This window comes from Amblyomma mixtum, chromosome 7 (genome assembly GCF_055824585.1).
Source record: "Amblyomma mixtum isolate Tamu chromosome 7, ASM5582458v1, whole genome shotgun sequence".
Lineage (NCBI taxonomy): Eukaryota > Metazoa > Arthropoda > Arachnida > Ixodida > Ixodidae > Amblyomma > Amblyomma mixtum.
In genome coordinates, this window is record NC_143018.1 from 21,882,238 (window position 1) to 21,904,038 (window position 21,801).

The 21,801-nt window shown below is 46.5% G+C and overlaps 1 protein-coding gene across 1 annotated transcript; it reads right to left on the reverse strand.

The window, feature by feature from the left end:
• Positions 1-2,345: 2,345 nt before the first annotated feature.
• Positions 2,346-21,470, reverse strand: LOC149335217 (TATA box-binding protein-like 1). The gene is made up of 5 exons (XM_089551903.1): positions 20,844-21,470; positions 16,985-17,067; positions 11,678-11,845; positions 6,701-6,795; positions 2,346-4,024 (listed from the first exon to the last, which is right to left on the reverse strand). The coding sequence occupies exons 1-5, from the start codon at positions 21,153-21,155 to the stop codon at positions 3,771-3,773; spliced, it is 912 nt and encodes a 303-aa protein (XP_089408029.1). The 5' UTR covers positions 21,156-21,470; the 3' UTR covers positions 2,346-3,770.
• Between the last annotated feature and the right edge of the window lie 331 nt (positions 21,471-21,801).

Below are 21,801 nucleotides of genomic sequence, written 5' to 3' on the forward strand. Positions count from 1 at the left end.
ATCATCTGATAGAGGGAAACTGCAATTTGTCCAATGCCACCGCGCTTCATTCAAATTTCGTACTGCGCTTTGGCTTGGCTCCGCCCACCTTTCCGGTCTCGTGGGCCAATCACGTGGTACCGCACTTCCAGCATTTCAAATTTCGCACCACTCTCAGCCATACCATGCCCACTTTCGGTCACTTTTTTGGCTCTAATTAATGATCCAATCGGCACCAAAATTTTTGCTCCGCATCCTCACATCATTCTCCTTAGATTATAACCACTTTTGAGACCATCTCTCTTTATAGTTTCCCACAATCGCTGCGAACACGGTTTTGATGACAGAAAACTGCGGACATAGCCTAGTAATGCTTTCGAATTAAAAAACTTTCCCAGATGGTCAAATTACTTTACTGCAGATTTTGAATGTATAAAATGTGTAAAGTCTGCAAAGAAACTGTAAAAAACAAATAAGGAACAGTATTTTGACGTCGGCATCACTCAGAACTGCAAAATGTTCAACACTATGTCTGAGTGCTGTCCTCTTCTCAAGAAAAACTGTCTTCGCATTCAGACTCTGAATGGAGCAAAATCAGAGTCCGAAGAGTCACCGCTGTCGGTGTCAAGAGAACGGCCAGTGCGCTCGGCCATATCGCTGCTTTGCCGTGCATCTGAAGAACTCCAAGGAAATTCGGTAAACAAGGTGAGCGAGAGGGAATACCTTGCAAGCATCAGTGATAAACAAGCTAAGAGTAGTGCCTATAAAGATGGCAATCAACTTCCGCGGAAAATAAAGTTTCGCGCGCCTCCATTGCGTTCACATGGTGAAACCGAAACCCCGAAAGGGCGTTGCCGCAGCCCGCGTGACACGCTGAAGATAGCAATCAGTTCTGTTTATCTCTGCAAGAAGGTAGCGTGACCAAATTTCATTTCTTGCAATTTCGCTTCTTGCAAGTCCTACGAGGTGGCAGCACCTCCCAGTGAGCATGCATCGTTATTGTGGCATGAAATTTCAAACGGAGGGTTGAAACTGTTCCCGTATGGCAAAGATTGGTTTTATGGGGTTTAACGTCCCAAAGCGACTAAGGCTATGAGAGACGCCGTAGTGAAGGGCTCGGGAAATTTCGACCACCTGGGGTTCTTTAACGTGCACTGACATCGCACAGTACACGGGCCTCTAGAATTTCTCCTCCAAAGAAATTCAACCGCCGCGGCCGGGATCGAACCCGCGTCTTTCGGGTCAGCAGCCGAGCACCATAACCACTGAGCCACCGCCGCGGCCCCCGTACGGCAAAGACCTTGTGAGATGGAAAACCACCACCATACACATATGGCAAGAACCCTCAAAGGATTAAAGGCAGTATTGCCAAGCATCTCTCGCTAAGCAAGGGTAACTCGAGAAAGTTCAGATATGGTAAGGTGGGTGAGGGTTCAACATCCCAAAGCTGCACGTGGGCTACAAGATGCCGCAGTGGAGGGCTCCGGATTAGCTCCCACTACCTGCGGTTCTTTTGACAAGCACCAACATTGCTCAGCCAATGGAAGTTCTTGCATTCGCCTCCACTGAAAAATACAATGCAGACTGAGCAAGAAGCAACTGGTACAAGCACATACCGTATTTTCCGGTATATAAGACGCGGCTTTTTTTCAAAAATCTTGCTGGTGCGTCCTATACAAGGGTGCGTCTTATATGCGAGTTTTTCGTTTTTTTCCCCGAGTTGAGAGATTACTCGGGTACATGCTGAAGCTTTTTTCACCGAAAAAATATCACTACCAGTAACGCGGTTGTAACACGGCTAATGCTTCAATACCGGAACCGCTGTGCGCAACTTTTTTTAGGTGAACTTTATCATGAAACAGCAGGGATGACGTCTTCGGGAGCACAAACGTGCGGCCGTTTCGGAGGCCCCAAGCAAAAGTAATGAGAAATGCCAAAAGATGGCGACAATCGCGCTTCTCGCCATTGTCAAGACGAGCCAAGACAAGATGTACTCATAGGGAGCTCATTCGTTTTTTCTTTCTTTTTTGCTAAAACGTGGGCGGGTATGGCGTGAGTGTTGCCTTTTCAATCACTTAGCGTTGCTTAAGAATTTCTCACAGGTACGGTTGCATATCGAGATGGTCGCGCAAGCGGGTTTATTAAGCCTCACTAGCCTAACTGGGTAAACTGGTGTGCTTCTTATACACTGATGTGTCTTATATACAAACTTTTTCAATGACAGCTTGCATATATGGCGGGTGCGTCTTATACACCAGAAAATACGGTACTACTGCATTTACAACAGACATCTGTGTACAAAAGTAACTGCACACAGTGCATGGCCTTTCAAGGAAATAAATGGACAGCTCTTGTGGCAGCTGGAGTGCATGGTAAAAAAAAGCTTTATTTCACAAGGTCCGACATTCAAAAAAAAAAAAGTTGCACTACATCCAAGCAACCAACACAAGCACATCCGCTGCACTGGTGCAACCCACAAGCAAAAGATGGCATCTGCTATAAAAATTAAGCTTTCTGTGCCCGTCACGGCGAAACACCCGCATCTATAAAATGCAGACCGCAGTTTCACTTTGCTTGCTCGAAAGGAGTCTGCAAAGGGGTCCTGGACATGATGACATAACCCACGCAGAAAATGAACACCTCTTCTGAGTAGTCTCCTCCTAAGGTTGGCCTACGAGTAATGAATACCCTCGGTGCCCCGACTGAAATTATTATTGCTCTCTACCTGCCAGCAACGCATGTCAGAATGAACCATTCCGCCACGGTCTCAAGACGCTGGCCTCCGAGCGGCCAGCTTGCAGAGGTTCTCTGGTGACACTTTGGTTGGGGTGCTTTGGGAAAAAACTAGTGGATCCTCGCAAAACACGCACATCTGCACAAATATGAACACCTGTCCTCACTGACACTTTGTTCCGACGCTACTGAAAAAGCACGCGTCTCTTCCGCCTCCTCCTCACCCTCCGAGAAGAATGGGATTGCCCCAGAACTGCCACACAATGAGAAAAAAAAATTCACTTATCGCCTCCTTCTAATGCCATGACCACGAGGAAAAAGAAACAGTCAAGTGACCACGACAGCCCCAAGCACAGCAGCTGAGACGTGGTCAAGTACACTGTCTTAATAATAGGAAATGTCACGCAACTAGGTAACACAAACACGCACGCACACACACACTCACGAGGGGACGGGGACGTGTTGGAACAGGGGAGGGGCAAAGGCCGAGAAGAGTGCACTCTGCGGGGGGAGTTGCAGCTATGCACACAGTCACAGATGATATCTTCGCCACTTCTAGATGCAAGCACTCTTCTTTGTCTTTTCCTTTTTTCTTTTTTTTCCTGGTAGGAGAAATGCTGGCCCAGAAAAGACGGCCAACGGTCGCCTTCCGCGCTTCCGCACCACTTGCACACACAACGAACCCCCCCCCCCCCCCCACACAGAGGGAGGCACATGCCTCCATCCAGCGTGGTTTCTCTCAGTACAAACCCCAACCTCCCCACCTAGATAAAAAAAAAAAAAGAACATGCAGCTTGATCACCATCACCTTTTTCCACATGTCTGCGACGACTAGAGAGCTGCAACGGTGAGCAACGCACACAATCAAAAATCGTCGGCAACACGTACAGGGTGGCAGCCTGCTCCGTCGAGACGCTGTTTCTAAGGCGAGAATGTTGGAGTGTCAGCGTCGGCGGTGTCGATGATACGGGGAGCAGCAGCAGCAGCAAAAGGGGGAAAGTAAAGTGACGAGAAAAGGCCACACTCTCTGCGCCTCTCTCTCTCTCCCACCCACTCCCTCAGTCCCAGCTCTCATCAGAATCGGGGTAGTCCATCAGGTCCTCGTCATCCTCCTCGTCATCAAGTGAGTCAAACTCATCCTCGTCAGCAACGAGGAACTCACGACGATCCCGCCGCGTCACAGCACGGTTGGGGCCACGTTGAGACCGTGCTGCGGTGCGGGGCATGTCCTCAGGTCCTCGCACCTTGCGAAACTCGTAGACGAGGGGGAAGATCTGCTCAATAGCTTGCTGGACGTTGGCAACACTGGGAGCTGCAATGATCAAAAGGTGTGCCAAACTGTAAGGTGGTTTTGGAATCCAAGTACACTGAGTCGAACCTGGACACTGGTTCTGCTTTCTGCAAGCAGCAGCTCGTTATGAGAACCAGCAGAAACAAAAATGAACACTGAAATTAAAGAAAGCACAACACAACTGCAGCATCCCCAGACCAAGGAGCAAAACGAAGGCAGCAATCTGACCATGAGCTCTGTCTGCAAATGATGAGTGGCCAAGCACAACCAAAGCACTGGACAAGCTTTATGAGAGGCCTCAAATAGTAGTAATTACAAGAAGACAACACTACACAAGCATTCAAAAGAATCCCCTCTAAAACATGTTCACTTCCCAACAGCACAAAATGCAATGATGGCCACGCGCTTGCATTACAACTGATAAGCGCACACCATGAAACAGGCGCTGACGTACACATACATGCAAATGCAATCAGCTTCCCAGGTCTTTATTTGGGCCAGGGCTTTAGAAAAGAATGCTGTGTCCCAGCCTTTTTCAAAACCAACATTTTTTGCAGACTTTTGTGTTGCCAACCAAGCTCTCGTTTTTTTCTACAACTGTCACTGTGGGCATCAGTAGGAACGACAGAACAATAGGAAAACGACTAATTTACCTTATTTGCCCAAATAATAACACAACAGGGAGTTTGAGATCTCGGGGAAAATTTTAAAGAAATATCATTACGATTACACCAAAATCTCAAACTGTTCAGGCCAACCATAGCCGAAGGAGGATATGCTGGTCAGGTTTCTATCAAAGGAGTTAGCAAGCATGCCTTGAATTAGTCAAGAATCACCATTCCTAGCTGCTGAGTGGCAAGTGTCCCTGAAAACTGCTGAGGAACTGAAATCTAGAGAGTTTCTTTCTAAGCAAGACAAACAAGATGAACATTTCAACAGGCCGTCTTTCTTGGCTGGAATGGAAGAACTGACCCCATCAATCTGCAACATTGCTCTCAAATAAGTGTCTATCACAATCAACTTGTTGACGCAAAGGGATCGTTCAGTCATTATGGAGATATAGTATCAAACAAGTGCCATTGTTTGAGTGAAGATCACAGGAAAACATTACCTGATGCTGAGTTACAGCAGCCACCTTCAATTTTAGAAGAGGGATCTCTGCAGCATGCAAGGTATGTGTGTAAAAAATAAACTTGCATGTTTCTTTCATTTGTGTTAAGCTTCCCGTCGAAATTCACGGATTCTTAATTCTGCATCTGCAGATTTTAGAATTTCGCACCGTAGTGGTTTCTACAAATAGGCATTTTACCCTCTGCAGTTGTACGGAAAGCATGAACACCACAACGTCGTCCTCACTGGAGGGCAGAACCTTAGAATGGGACTCTCCTTGTCTGTTGACGTAAAAACCTCTTGCCATGTGTGTGAAGTGTACATTGGGGAGGCCAAAGCAGGCTTTCAGCCACAATGCTGGTTTCACGTATTTAGCCTATTCAATCCTCTTTGAGCCATTTATAGCACTTTCACTGCCAGCAGCTGCTTACCGTATTTTCCGGTGTATAAGACGCGGCTTTTTTTCAGAAATCTTGCTGGTGCGTCCTATACAAGGGTGCGTCTTATACGCTAATTTTTTGCATTTTTGTTTTGAGAGTTCAGAAGTTACTCAGGTTCATGTTGAAGCTTTTTTCATTGAAAAAATATCACTACCAATGACGCGGTTGTAACGCGGTTAATACTTCAATACGGGGACCGCCGTGCGCAGCTTTTCTTAGGTGAACTTTATCATGAAACAGCTGGGATGACGACTTCCGGGATCACAAACACGCAACCGTTTCGGAGGCCCCAAGCAAAAGTAATGTGAAATGCCAAAAGATGAAGACAATCGCGCTTCTCGCCATTGTCAAGACAAGTCAAGACAAGCCGGTGTTCTTTTTTAGCCACCCTTTGCAACTTTGCTCCGTGTACGTAGTAGGAAGAGAATGTTTCAGCCGCGTTGCCGCCAGAAATGGGCGAACTTTTTGATAGCGTATATGAAGATGAAGACTTCATAGGTTTTAAGTCGAAATAAAATGTTGTTATGGACATAATGCAGAGCACTTTCGTTTTTTTCTTTTTTCGAAAACGTGGGCGGGTATAGCGTGAGTGTTGTCATTTTCGATCACTTAGCGTTGCTTAAGAATTTGTCACAGGTACAGTGAATTCCGCGATGGTCGCACAAGCGCGTTTAATTCTCACTAGCCTAACCGGTTAAATTGGGGTGCGTCTTATACAAGGGTGCGTTGTATACACCGGAAAATACGGTAACCATGAGATAGTAGCACCTACAATGACAAAAACTACATAGCCGCTGGGAGGCACAGGCATCAACCACTCAAGTTTCCTGCACCCCAAATGACAGCAAGGTACAGTCCTTGTGTAGCACTGGAGTAGCTACCCACATCTGATGACGACATACTAAGTTCACAACGGATGAAATCCTAAATATTAGGCACGAATTCAACATTACCAATAGCTGAGCATTTCTGTGTTCAACAAGGACAGGCTCAGCTGCAGGCTTTATTACAGCTGCGACTTGCAAATGTCCATGACCGGCTTATCTCAGCAATGGTTTACATGCCAAATGCACATAAAACGGCGGTCATCAGTCAGCACCGACAAACCATGACACACAAGCACAGGACAATTCATGCGCCAGCCCACCTGTGACTGTGATGCTGCCAGTGGAGAAGATTTTCAGCGTTGCCCTCAGATCTTTGATCTTGTACGTGACGCCGGGGTGCAGCTCCGGCTCATAGCTGCAAAGGGAACAACACGCAAACGCTCACTGGGGGGAGCATATCCCACGGCAGCCAAACACATGCACAGTCCGTACACTGTTTCATACATGGTGAATGCAATGCTGCCAAAGCTAGCGCGAGACTTCGCATTCGCTACATCAGCGCTTGAAAAGTACCTCGTTCACCTGCCGTCCAAAGTACTGAGGATTTTCCGTTACGGCAAAGCTCAAGTAACACAGCTTCGCTTTCCCTCCTTCCACATTTTCATTCTACCGCTCAGCACGACCTCGGGAGGTACCGTACATTGCCGTATTTAAAGGTGCACTGAAGAGGAATCTGAACTCGTCTTTTTACCGCGGGAACTCGATCTACACATTCCGGGCATTCTTAGAAACTTCGATTTATTGCCCTGTGAGGCCGATTTCCCAAATTAAATCGAATTAACGTCCGGCTCCCGCCTTTATTTTTGGAATTCTCCCCGCACAGTGGGCGGAGTCGACCAACGCGTGAAGTGCCTTTCAGCCAGCTCCGTGGAGGCTTTGCTTTCGCTTTATTTTGTTTTTTAGGCTTCTGTGAATAAATAGTTTCATTCGCAGATAATATGGCCGCAGAAATAAGCCCGCAGAAATAAAAATACACACAGACTATTTGCTTCTACGGATTACTACGCATTACTCCGCCGATGGCAGAGCGGCAAGTTGCCACGGGACTGGGTGAAAGGCACTTCACGCGTTGGTTGACTCCGCCCACCGTACAGGGGAGAATTAAAAAAAAAAAAAGAAGACGGGAGCAGGACGTTGATTTAATTAGGGAAATCGGCCACAGAGGGCAATAAATCGAGGTTTCTAAGAATGCTAGGAACGTGTAGATTGAGTTCCCGTGGCAAAAAGACGAGTTCAGATTCCTCTTCACTGCACCTTTAAGTCGACCCACCAACTCGCGCCCCTCACTGGCCAAAAAAGCAGTTGACTCCAAATACAAGTCAATGCTCCCGGCGCCATGTCTATATAAAAGTGGAAGGTGTAAGTGAATAGTCCATTCTTTGTTATATAGTTTCCCATGGTTTGGTATCGCAGTGCTCAAGCAGCTCAAAGCAACAGAAAGGTAATGAATTTGAATTGAGTTGAACTGAATGAGTTTGAATTTTCATTAGTGGAGTCTATTTGTGTACGAATAAACAATTATTTTCTTTTTTTAATGCATGGAGCTTTAAGCAAACCTGCCGGCAACAAGCATCAGCACAGGGTGGCGTACTAAGAACGGCTTGGCTGAAAATGCCTTGGACTCCACAAACAGGTTGACTTCCTTATTTCGGATGCTGATTTTTGTTAGGAAAAAAAAGTGCAAGTTATATGCGGCAATATATGGTAAAAGTGACATACAATAGGCTATATGATCAGACCTCATACACACCCAAAAAGTTGTTCACCACCAGCGAAACTTATAATCAAACGGTCGATAAGTGGATACTTGACAGCCTTGTCCATGATTTGCAATGCCAAGCACGAAGTTCTGTACCACTCTATGTTCTCATTAAAACCCTCAGCGAGGCTTTGAGAAGTATGATACGTGGTAATTAAGTGCCATGCTTTTGAGAACACATTACTTGCGCACTTCACATAACATTGCATGCCAAGTGTGTAATGGAGTCGGACAGAATGAGATTATCAACTAAATATGCCAATAAGCATCCCAAACGTACAAGGCAAAATGCCCGAAAACATCCGGAACAACACAATGCACTGAAAGCAAGCACTTATGAGCATATTAATATTATTGCAGACCTTTCTTTCTTCTTCAATGCACACATTCCTTGCAGCATCTGAGGATGATGCAGAACTGAGAACTAACCATTTCGATGGCAACATGAAATCGCAATCTTTAAGACTAGCAGTATTTCGGTTCAGACCCTCGAATCAAATTAAGTTTGATTAGTTCAGAATTATCACATTACAAGTTATGAAGTATACAAGCGAGGGTCCTTGAAGACCAAAAAGCAAGCTCTGGACTCAATTAAGAAAAGGTAACCATGCCTTGTGCTCTACACCTTCTAGCTTCTGACGAACAAATGGAACCGAAAGCCTTAACATGCACATACACGATGCCAATGACCAGGAAAACCCACACCTAATAACCATACCAGACTGCCACCTCAGTAGGTGTTGCCGCATTGCTCGTAAATTCTACAAAAGTGCCCCTTGCCAGCACTTGCTTGTCCTATCTTTAGCCCCATCAATTTTTTGCCAGTAATAAAGCACAAATAAAATAACAAAAATGGAGTAATGCTCAGGAGAGATGAACTCTAATTATTGGTAGCAATACCATTACTCAAAGGATCCAGAACTTTGGCTGATCTTGTAGCCCTCGACGGAGAGTAGTTTGTTAATCGCATCAACTACGATAAAGCCAAGCAAATAAAGGAAACATTAAAGGGGTATAGACACCTAATTTCGATGGCATGTTTTCCTCTCTACAATGATGCTGAAGACATTACTATGCATTTACCACCATGTGGCATTCGCCTACGACTGCTATATAATTTATAATTGAATTTTTCTGCCACGCTGTTCCGGTTTCAACAACCGAAAGATGGCTGTGATGTCAAAGTGTGGTTATATGTCATATGAGGCATAGAAAAACTGCAATATAACCGCTGTTTCCACATTCATTGTTACTCCGGCTCTTGAAAGCTGGGTTCAGCACTGTAGGGCATTAAAACAGTGAAACAGTGGGTCATGCGACCCATAACCACACTGACATCACAGTCATCTGTTGAAACTCAAACCACAACAGCACGAGAAAGAAATCTGATTATAAATCATTTAGTGGTCATAGGAGAGTACCCTCGTGGTGATGCATGCATAGTATACTCAGTTTCATACATAGCAGGCAACTCTGCCAAAGCTAGTGCACCTGTTCGCACAGGCTAAGTCCGCACGCAAAAAAAAGTTCGCCATACAACCAAAGCGAACACAAACGTATTTCGTGGCGACAAATCTTAAGTGCCGTGAGTGGTCCCTCCCGGACTTCGTTTTACCTCTTGCCACATTTTCGTCCCGCGACTCGTCGAGATTTCGAGAAGCAAAAAGTACACGTGGCGGCGGTATGATACGCGGTTGGTAGGGCGAATCGCTTCTACTGAATCCGCGCCTAAAAAGTAGTTCACACTCCGTGAAAATTATGGCCAGAGAGCCCGAACACTGAGCACCTAACAGCTTCGACCGTGATTTTCAATGTTACTACATCGTTTTATACCGCTCTTTGTATTCGTCCACACAATGACTGGAGTTTCGAGAAGAACGAATGATATGTGGCGGAGTAATATGGTTTCGCGGACGTGCTACTTCAGCAACCTCCGCAGCGCTGCCTGCTATGTATGAAACGGAGTATAGTGTCTTCCGCATCATTGCAAAGAAGAAAACACACATGCAAAAGTTACGCATCTACACCCCTTTAAGGATTTCTGCTGCAGACGATGGTAGTACACGCATGCTCCCACTATGGCTGTGGCATGCTCCACGGGTGTGTCATTTCGTGCCCAGTTCCGCTAACTACCTTTCAACTTAAGGGGGGACCCTGGTCTTGAAAAATTTTTTTTATTAATTTATATATAGTAATGAAATTTTCAGGCCACATGTATTTTTGTGTGCTGATTTTAGATATGTCATTTAATTTTGTGTAAAACAATTCCTTGAGCACTTGTGCAATTTTTATGCAAGTCTTTTGGAGAGAGCATATAAGAAAATTTGCTGCAGGAAACTCGCTAAAATGCATGCCATTGGGCTCTCTTGACACCAAGGAATGCAATAAGGGTAAAATTATCATCCTGGCTATCATAGAACTTGAGTTACAGGGTACTGAAGCTGCCACTTCACAAACAGGAATACACATTTTTCTTCTCATTTCTGAAGCGACAACTTCAAAACTCTATAACTCAAGTTCTATGATAGCCAGGATGATAATTTTACCCTTATTGCATTCCTTGGTGTCAAGAGAACCCAATGGCATGCATTTCAGCGAGTTTCCTGCAGCAAATTTTCCGCAAAACTTTTCCCAAAATACTTGCATAAAAATTGCACAAGTGCTCAAGGAATTGTTTTACACGAAATTAAATGACATATCCAGAATCAGCGCACAAAACGACATGTGGCCTGGAAATTTCATAACTGTGACTTCATTAATAAAAATTTTTCAAAGACCAGGGTCCCCCCTTAAAGGTGCACTGAAGAGGAATCTGAACTTGTCTTTTTGCCGCGGGAACTCGATCTACACGTTCCGAGCATTCTTAGAAACTGCGACTTATTGCCCTGTATGGCCGATTTCCCAAATTAAATCGAATTAACGGCCGGCTCCCGCCCTTTTTTTTTTAATTCTGCCTCGTACGGTGGGCGGAGTCGACCAACGCGTGGAGTGCCTTTCACCCAGTCCCGTGGCGGCTTGCCGATCTGTCATCGGCGGAGTAATACGTAGTAGTCCGTAGTCGCAAATAGTCCGCGCGTATTTTTATTTCTGCGGGCTTATTTTGCGGCTATATTATCTGCGAATGAAACTATTTATTCATGAAAACCTAAAAAACAAAATAAAGCGAAAGCAAAGCCTCCACGGAGCTGGCTGAAAGGAACTTCACGCGTTGGTCGACTCCGCCCATCGTACGAGGCAGAATTCAAAAAAAGGGCGGGAGCCGGACGTTAATTCGATTTAATTAGGGAAATCGGCCATACAGGGCAATAAGTTGCAGTTTCTAAGAATGCTAGGAACGTGTAGATCGAGTTCCCGCGGCAGAAAGACAAGTTCAGAATCCTCTTCAGTGCACCTTTAACAGCTGGTCACAACACCACTTGTAACGCCAGCATAACAAACAAAATGGAAGAAAAAAAAAGTTAACAGAAGGGCTGCTTGCCTGGCAAGGCTCCGGTTTTGTTGAGAGAATGGAATGAGTTTGATGGCAAACGGCATGGTGCAGGTGCCCAGGACGTTCACCACCCGGTAGTTCATGAACTTGACCCTGAAGCCCAGCTTCTGGAGAATGCGCGCGTAGCGCCGCGCCGCCGTCTTGGCGGTCTCCTCACTGCGGAAACACAAAGGGAGGAAAAAAAAACAGTGATCACTCCGAGACAAGAGTGAAAAAAATATTGTTACCTGTCAAAGCTACGCCCAGGTCGCGAGGCCCAGGTCGTAGCTCTGGGCAAATTTTTTGCCACGACCAGGATTCTTGAACCCTTTAAGGGGGGATATGGGGATCAGATCGCAAAAATCGTGAAAAAAGTCTATTTTTGAAAAGTACACTTTTTGGCATCTCCAACACTGTTTCTATGTTGTACTGAAATATTTCACCCAAAAATAAACTTTAAACGCTCCAAATAAATATATTTGTCTGCATCTACCCATAGACACTGTGTGCTAGCTTAGAACTTTCAGGCTTGTTTTCTCGAATGTTTGTTTTGAGCTTAATACCTTGCTCATGGAAAGCACAGTACAGCAATGGGTGCGTGGATTTTTACCGTTTTGTTGTGATCACTGAAACGTGGTCTGCGTCAAGACAGTCCAGATTTACTCTTTAGGTTCACATGTTTTTATTACGTGGTAATTAGAGCATGATACATTCTAAACATAAAAGAAGGTGCATATTGTGTCCTTTAAAAAAAAAGAGCAGAGAATTTTTTTTAAAAATTAAGAGAGTCTAGATTTACACTACACTTCTTAATAAATATTAAAAGCATTTACAGACCTGTAGCCTGTTTTTTTGTCATGCTAGGCTTTCCACAAGCAAGCAACATGGGGACAACATATAAACAATGATAAAAGGGAACCTACTGAAGCTGTCAGTGTGAAACTTTATATTTGATTGTTTGATGCTGTTTTAAACCAGTCTGCCAAATTTCATCACTCTAAAAGTCGAAAAGTTGCCTTCGATCCCCACATCCCCCCTTAATGCTCAAATTATGAAGGATCCAAAGAAAAAAGTTGCCACCCTCACATTATGCTAGCCGATATGCTTAGAAATCGGTAAGTCGTCAATTAGCGACAATTAGCACTTGGCCCACTTCTGTGCCACTAGTTCACTGAAAGACCAAATCGAAGATCTCGAACCACCTCAAACGCCCAGAGACAGTAAAAGAGTTTTAGGGAGTTAGCTTTTGGTTTGTGGGGGTTTGGCATCCCAAAGCGACTCAGGTTATGAGGGGCGCCATAGTGAAGGGCTCTAGAAATTTCTGGGGTGATCGAAATTTCCGGGTGCTAGCTTTTATTAGAGCTGGTTCCTCAACTTCGTGATGTCACCCCTGACATCTGTGGTGCGACCTGCCACTTGCCTTGTTTGGCAGGTGGCAAAATGGAGAGGGAAACCCCCTCTCTGCTTTGGGGGAGGTGATGGAGAGCGGTAGAGGTGGGAGAAAAAGGGTAAGAAGGAGAAAGGGTGAAAATTCAAGGAGGCATTGTTGACCTAAAGTGCGGTGCGGCGAAAGCCTTAAGCGCAGTGTTGCTGCTTGTGTCACTGATGTGTGGTTAAGATGTTGTTAAGCTTTGCCTCTTAAGAGTGGAACGCGACAGCGTCTTGCAACGCTGCCAGGGAGTCCACTGAACGCCATCGCCCGTTCAGTTCTACGCTTTGCTCATCGGTAAATTGGTTTTTGAGGAAAGGAAATGTATCTGTCTTTCATATCTCGGTGGACACCTGAGCCTCACATAAGGGAAGGGAGGAAGATGGGGGTGAACGAAGACACCGTATTCACTAGACACATCTTTGTTCATTCCAAACCATCGAGCTGGCATGGAAAGGCTAGCATGCTCGTCTCGCACTCCCGAGACCGGGGTTCGATTCCCAAACTCGACCAATTCTTTACTCGATTTTCTTATTTATCTGGCCTGACTAGAAAAGTTAATTAGGCTAATTGGGTCATTAAGCAATTAACTAAACTCGGTCCCACTTACCTGGAGCATCACTATATGATCCCTTTAATTGGTTGCATGGCTACTAGCCAAAGTACAATTGGCCCCGTTTGAAATTCGCGCACTGTGACGTCACAACCGTTTCGATGAATTGAAAAGCGTGACATTTCTGTCAACAACTCCTGCTTATAACGATGAGGCATTAAAGGCTTCCGCCTTAAAAGTGATGGGTGTACTTGGGCCCACGCCTCGACTGAGGGAAGTGGTTGGTTTGGTTGGTTTATGGGGTTTAACGTCCCAAAGCGACTAAGGCTATGAGAGACGCCGTAGTGGAGGGCTCCGGAAATTTCGACCACCTGGGGTTCTTCAACGTGCACTGCCATCGCACAGCACACGGGTCAGCAGCCGAGCACCATAGCCACTGAGCCACCGCGGCGGCAGTGGTTGGTTAGAAACCCACCACTGTCACTGCAGTCCTGGGCAAGTTCGCATTCACGTCCAGCTGTCTGATTTGCAAGATAAAACACAGACCATGTATGTGAAAATTCCTTGCTGTCACAGCACAGTGAATGCTCATTCACATGACCACTGGTAACCATCCTCCGAAAAGCACTATTCGTAAGACACGATATGTTACCGGCCAATAAAGTATACTACTCTAAACTGATGCAATTAATCCACAAAGAAAAGCTTTACACTAGACTTTCAGGTAGGTCGCCACACTACAGCTTCCGAACTCATACACATACAACTAAAAGAATTAGAACTAATTATGGTAAACAGGATATTGATTATCAAGTAATAAAGATACTTAACCGCCATGGACGCTACATTGATTTTACGCTAGCATTTAAGTCATTCAAATCAACTTATAAAGAATTTTTACAGATCACTGAAGATAATTTATACATATAGGTACCCATAAGGCGTATGCAAAGTTTTGGTTTTTGTAAGTTTCCCCCGGTTTTCTGTCAGTGTCATCCATCACAAACGCTAATTCATGTCTTCACTAAAATGTGTTGTCGCGAAACCTATGTTTTTGTGTTGTTTCACCGCGGAAGTTGTTTAATCTATAACCATCACTATGTGTTTCTATGTATTTTATATTCTCCTGTCATTAAGTATACCGTTTCAACAGGAGGAAAACCTGCATATGTATTGAAGTTGCCCACTGCGAATTACAGACGGGAGACGAGGCCTTGTCAGGCTCCATGCCTTTTGCCTTGTCTTCCACTTTCAGTTTAAAGAAAATAAAATATTTCTCTCTCTCTCTCTCTCTCTCAAAATCCAAGAGGTGTCGTTCTTTTCTGTCCCCAAGATCTGTACAAAAATGACAAGACAAGGAATTTCTGGACACTGGCCAAACGTTGGACATTCGTGTCCCCTCTTTACTTCAAGCAGTTCGCCCGCAGCAACGCCAAACATTTTGACATCAAACTCTGTATGCGAGATCCATGTAGCAATTGAAACACAGCGTGAAAATGGTACATTGCGAATTTGCGCCGCTAGGCATTCAAGGATTAATGTGCACCGATCACAGCGCATGGGTATTTTTAACGTTGCTCCCCCATCAAAACAACAGCTGTGGCCTGCTTTCAGATTTCAAGATTGTGCTCTTACTCACACCTGTGAGAACTGCTGCAGAAATTTTTTTTCTGTTGCAAATGACTGTTTCCAACAGCAACAATACACAGCTTCAATTGTCTGCCCTTTATTTAAAGGCGCTCTGAAAGGGGCTCTAATAAAGTTGAGGTATGCCTGGGATGTTAAAGCACACCGCTTTGCGAATATTGTCCAGCAAGAATTTTTTTAATGCATTTTGTAGGAGCAGATTTATCTTTAGTCCAAATTTGAATTTCAGCATCTTCGCGCCATTCCCTCTCCTCTCGTAACTTTTTGCGAGCTGGAAGGTCGGCACTCCTCTGTTGGCCCCACCTCCGGGGGCGGAGCTTCCTGACCTGCCAGAGCTACGCAGCTCATTGGCCGCGACCGTGGTAGCTGCCAGACGTCTGAAAGAATCTAACCAATAGCCACGTCTCAACTTGTATACGCAAGTGTGAGCGACAGAGAAGTGTGCGAGCATGAAAAAGTCGCCGGTAAGGGCTTGCCAACTTTCGCGCGTGATTGTGGGTCTTCTGCTGCGTGTAGAAGTGTATTATTTGGCTCAGGTTTCCATGCAAACAGAATGCAGTGATTTAGCGAGTTGCGCTCTCCTCGGAAAGTGTTTCAGAGCCCCATTAATTAAACATCTGCAGACCCACGAGGGTCACGTTAACACATCCCAAGCACAGCAGGCCAGAATCTTGTTGAAGGATGGGTAAGCAAGCTTCGCTAACAGATGGCCGTCAATATCGATTACTGTTTTTATTGCATTTCATGTTCTTTTGCCAGAAATTGAGCTAATGCTGGCCCAACTGCTCTGAGCAAGACAACTGCTGAGCATGGGGAAAGCTACAGCACTGCACGTGCCCCTGAAATGTTTCACCATGCCCTGGAACAGGATTCACACTTCAGCTGAATGAGATACCTATCTAAAGGTCAGTTTCACCACACAAATCCGCAAAAGGGGAGGACAGGCTCTAAAACAACGATGTCTGCAGTGGTCGCAGGACATTAACAAAGGAAAGAACATTACATCTAAATGAAAAGCACATTTCACCCAGCAACTTTCAATCACTTGGCAGAAAAGACCCCACACAGCACGTTTTCAATACTTCAATAACTGCCATCACATTTCACACAACACTTCCAGTGCGTGGCCTTCCCAACCAAACACCACCACTACCCATTTTCTGTGGGCCCTTTCCTTAACTACACACCGCTTCATACATCAGGTACACAAGTAGTCTGCATGAAAAAATAAAGGGAGGCTTGTTAGTCTGCGCTGGTTTTGTGGCCGAGTGGTCAAAGCTGCAAGAAAACGACACCGTGTCGTCAGCAATAGCAGGGTGTTTAATCAAGCTTGTGACAAATGTGTCATATAATAAGCCTGCAGGCAAAGCATTTAATGTCTATTGCTCACCAGAAGGAAAGCACTACTTTTTGGTCGCGGAGGTAGGCAGCGCAAACAAGAGCGCTAGTTTCGATAGCGATGCACCTGATATACGAAACAGTACAGGAGCAATAAGTGGCTGTGGTGACCTTTTGTAAGTGCAGGTGCTGAAACAGGTGCAACGCACATTTATCCGAAAGCCAGCATTAGGAGTATCTCTTCACGAGTATCCCGCCTTATGCAATGCCTATGGGCCCTTAAAGCTTCAATAACTTAAATGAAACTGCAAGCCGTCAAAGAAAACTGTGATGGACAGCAAATACCAACCTGGTGGCTCCAGTGCAGGTGACCTTCCCTGAAGACCACATGCTGGCCGTAGTGTAAGGTGTCCTAATTTTCATTGTCAGCATCTGCAGCAATGGAACACACAATCGCCTTTAACTTAGTCATGCTGCATTTAACAGAACACGAACCACAACAAAAAATCCCAGTAGCATTTGTTGTAGCAACAGCAACCTAATGGCCAACAAGTTTTCTTAATCCAAACAACTAGGTTTGTCAGTTTGTTGCCTGAAAAGGGCACTGCACACACACACAGTCAGAGGCACAATTCATAATGGGGTGTAAAATGCGCGCACACAGGGCTAAGACGTAGCAGTTACCTTTTTATTCCCTCAATATCAATCTGCACGCTACGGACCAAATACAACATACCGCACAGACAGATTTAATGCCATTCACGTACTGCCACATGCAAGAGATTAATGGCATGAGCCTTATCACCATTTGAGGCCTACTGCCTACTGTGATCACCACAGCTCATTCAAAAAATGTGTTCTCTCGTCCATAATCTTCACATAGAAAAAGCTTACCTCTATGCGCAAAGCAACCTCCTCTCGTGTAGAAAATGTTGAAACTTTCAGTCAGGTGAGGCATCTCCACTAACATTTTCACGGAGAACAGCACCATTTTTACCAGCACTTCTGATTGGCTCTTTCTGCTCGCTTGCTCACATGCGAGTTTATGGCTATTTTTTTACTTGCCCACCAACAGCTGCAATTCCCTCAAGATAAATTAGATGCTATATATGAACAAAACTGACGGCATTTTGTGCTAGTCAGCTCTATTTACTACCAGATAAAATATGACTGGCTTGCAGGCGATATTCATGAAGCACATATGACAAAACCTAGATGTGTAACAACCGCCGAAAATAATGCTACTAATAAACTTACGGTATTAAGCATTTACTGCCATTTCTCGTGCACTTGTGGTACTGATATTACTCTCCAAAGTTAATACCATTCCAAATATTACACACACGACCATGTACATTTGATCCTCATTCCTGTACATGTCCATGTTTTATCATGCCTCTAAAATGTGAAAATGTCTTCTCTGTCAGGCTCTCAAGTAAAAAAGTCTGCAAGAGCAACAATTGCAATGGTGCCAAGGCAGCAGCGTACAGGAGAGGAAGCAGATATCAGAGACAACAATGCACTATATTTAATACATTACTTAAACCGCAGTCTAGCCAAACAGGTCGTGGAAACTGGAAAAACCAAAGTTGGAGTCAACACATATCTGTCCCCACACAATCTACGCGCAACTCCTTGAAATTGTGATAACCATAACTGCTTCAAACAGTAAGCCATCAATGATCACCGATAGTGGCCCACAAAGATAAAAGTGCAATGGCTGCTTATCTGTCACTGAACTGATGGATAGCAAAGCTGATACTCTGAGCGAAGCATGACAAACCTACCACAACCCTAGGAAGACAAAAAATGAAGTGGTCCCAGTCAATGCTATGTGATTACTTGAGCAATTTTCTCAAACACTGCAGCAGAATGCCTCATTATAAAGGCACAAGTTGCAAGTGTGGCACGAATGAACTGGGATTTAATGACAGCCCATTCCTCAACGCTTCGACGACAGCCAAGATGCGCGCCAGTCAATCCAGTAGGTCTCAAGTCATTTGCCAATACACCTCGACTGTTGACATACTCATGCATCCACGAGACAGATTTTTCTCAGCGTCAGTGGTAGGTCAAAATGTTTACAGCAGAGGTTGCTTTCCTTTTCAGGTGGGTGGAGCATCACTCATACAAGTTTGTCAACGTCAGAGCCGACAGAAATAGTGTCATCGGTCATGACAAGGGCGACTCCTTTCTCGTCGTGCGCAAACCTCGCCAGCTAACGGGTCGCTTATCACCACGACAGCGAAAAAAAAGGTACTACGCCGAGCGTTGCGTCCGCGGCGGCACGCACAACACCCTCCCTCTCCGCGGATTCGCCAGGTCGTCTCCGGAACCAGGGGACGGACGGGCGGACTCCCCGAAGTTCGGGGTCATCGTACCGACGGGGTGCCGCTAGCAAAACCTTCGCGCCGGTTCAACCCCCCCCCCCCGTGAATCACACCGTCGTGCACCGACACATCCTCTCAGAGCCTCCTCTCCCGCCCCCACTGCCTCCTTTCTGGAAGCAGAGAAACACCTCCACACAAACCGTTGCGCAACTCAGCGGGCGCCGGTCATGTTCTTGCCCGCTTGCGGATCTCTCCCTCGATCACCCCCCCCCCCCCCCCCCCCACCACCACTTCTAGCCTCCACCCCACACTCTCCTTCTTCCGGTCAAGAACAAAGCAACACGGCCGCCGGTTAAGAAGGCGTGCACGGTTTTGGACAAAGAGCAACAAAACGCGCACGTAAGCACAATGTGGAAGACGTCCGAAACCGGACGACGCACGCAGGCGAAACGAAAGCAGCAGCATCAGCAAGGGCTGCATCGGGGAGCAGCCTGTGGGGAGGAGGAAACTGTACGCTTCGCGAACATTCATCGAAGTCGTAGCGGTTGTCGCCGAAACACGACCTGGGAGGTCACGGTACTACGCGGTAGACACTGTATATTTCCCCGACCTCGCACCTGCTTCAAAAACATCGTCTAGCTTGGTCGCAGAAGGCCAATAACAGCGAAGCTCCGTTGCAGAAGACCAAGAAAAAAAAATTCTCCGGACACGCCAGCTTCGACTCCGCCGCCCGTTTTTGGAACGCCGTCGATCCGAAAACCCGGCTGCGCAGCGATTACAAAACTCCCCGCAGAAATCGCAGCACAGCAGTGACATTACGTAAAGCTCGCTTCTTGACTCTCGCGTTTCGTCACGGCTGCTCGCTTCGGCCTCCTACCCTTCGGACTCTCTCCAGCGTGGAGGCGGGGTGTGTGTGTACTACGAGTGGTCCGCTTTCTCGCTCAGACCTTGACGCCAGCCGCTAAACAGTCGGAACAAAAAAAAGAAAAACGGGGGCAGCGCGTGCACACACAACATGAGAGCACGGAGAAAAGGAAGAAACCGCCGATATGCACCGCCACCGTAGTACGTTCAACATGGTTGCAGGCAAAAAAATATATATAAAGATACAAACGAAGCACCACGCCGTGGCTTGGCTGACCGCTACAACTGCTTTGCGCGCAATCGCCCCATCCCAACAGTTTACTTTGCGTGTCCGGAGCAAGCTGCACCTACTACCGCAAAGAAATGGGTTGGACTGAAGTCAGTATTTTTAGAACGGAGGGATGATGGGCGGGCGTGCAAAAAAGAAAGCAGCTAGGAAAGCACCGTGCGCGACTGCAACGATAAATAAAACAGGATGGATGCGCGCGCTGCTGGGGTCTCGGGCAATCGCAGCAAATTAGGCGACGTGCGCTAAAGAGGAAGACGGCGAGGAAACTGTGTGGGAGGACGAGGCGTTGGTGGGGGGAAGGGATACCTGGAAGGCCGCCGTTCCAAATGAAAAAGCCTACGGTACACAGTTGATGGCGCCGATCGTGAAACAATGCCCAGTCGTCATCGCCGCCTTCTCGGCGCTGGCCTGACGACTCCCGTTTCGAAAGCGCGGGCCAAGAAAGACACGCGACGTGCGGATCGGATTCAAGGTTGTTCTTTTCGATAATTTGCTGCTCGTCGGCGGTGCGCTGCAGACAAAGGACCGCCACAAAAAAACAGCGCCCAGAACGGTGCAAACGAATCGCGTGACGGCGAGTCAGCGCTTCGCCGTCGACTAGAACGAACATGAATCCGTTGAGTTTCATGCACACATCACGCTCTCGTTCGTCAGAGCCCGGGACAAAGAGGCGGGCGGGAGAAACAAAAAAAAAACAAAAAAAAGGGGGGGGGGGGGTGACTTACGCCGTTCTCGCGCCGATACTCGACGTTGGTCGCAGTCAAAGCGATCTGGCGCAAGTTGAGGTGGCAGCGCACGCTGAAACTGCACACCACGTTGTTTATCACAATGTCGATCACGGGCTGCGGTTCCGAGTCGCCGTCGGTGGCCGGTTGCTCCATCACCTCGGCAGCCGCGGCGACATCCTGTCCCGGCGGCGGAGGCTGCGGTTGCTGCGGCGGCGGCTCCTGGGGGCACGCGTTTTCTGTTTCGGGTCTAACCACGTCCCTCGAAAACTGGTGGAACGCGAAGTTGCTCCCCTGGCTCAGCGTAGCCATCACGGGCGCACCGCCGCTCGCACACTACTACTTTGCCCCGGCGACCGTCACAGTGCAGACTTGTCGTTTGGGCGCTAGGCCTATGGGTAGGCCTAGCCCAAACGCGGAAGAATGGCTTCCGAAGCAGTGTTTTTAGAAAATTAAGCCACGCCGCCGCACAATCGACAAAATTGCGAGCCTCAAAAACCGTCACGACGCATTTTCGGCGCGCAAACACCACCTAAAAACGCGTGAAAGGGCACACACACACAGTAACTCTTCCAATTCTCACTACGCGTCTGCTAGCGGTGTGCTCGAGGCGCGTTCTGATTGGGTATTTAAGAGTGCGACATGTCCCCCTCGCGGATTAACAGCAAACTAAGTTATTCGAAATAGGAACGGTTACTACTCCGAATATAAGACCGCCACGGTATCATCAAGAACGAGGAAGGCATATGAACGGTACACAAAAGTAATTTGGTAGGGGGTCAGAGAAAAATATATATTAAAGGCCGAAGACTCTGACTAACCATTTATTTGACAGCATGCAGGACGCACCAACGTTACTAACGCACGTATGACCAAGGTTGGGACGCACAGAACGGTCGAACTGCTATAAACAGCTCTTTTTCGTGGGACCACTTTCTTCGAGATACCGAACGAACGA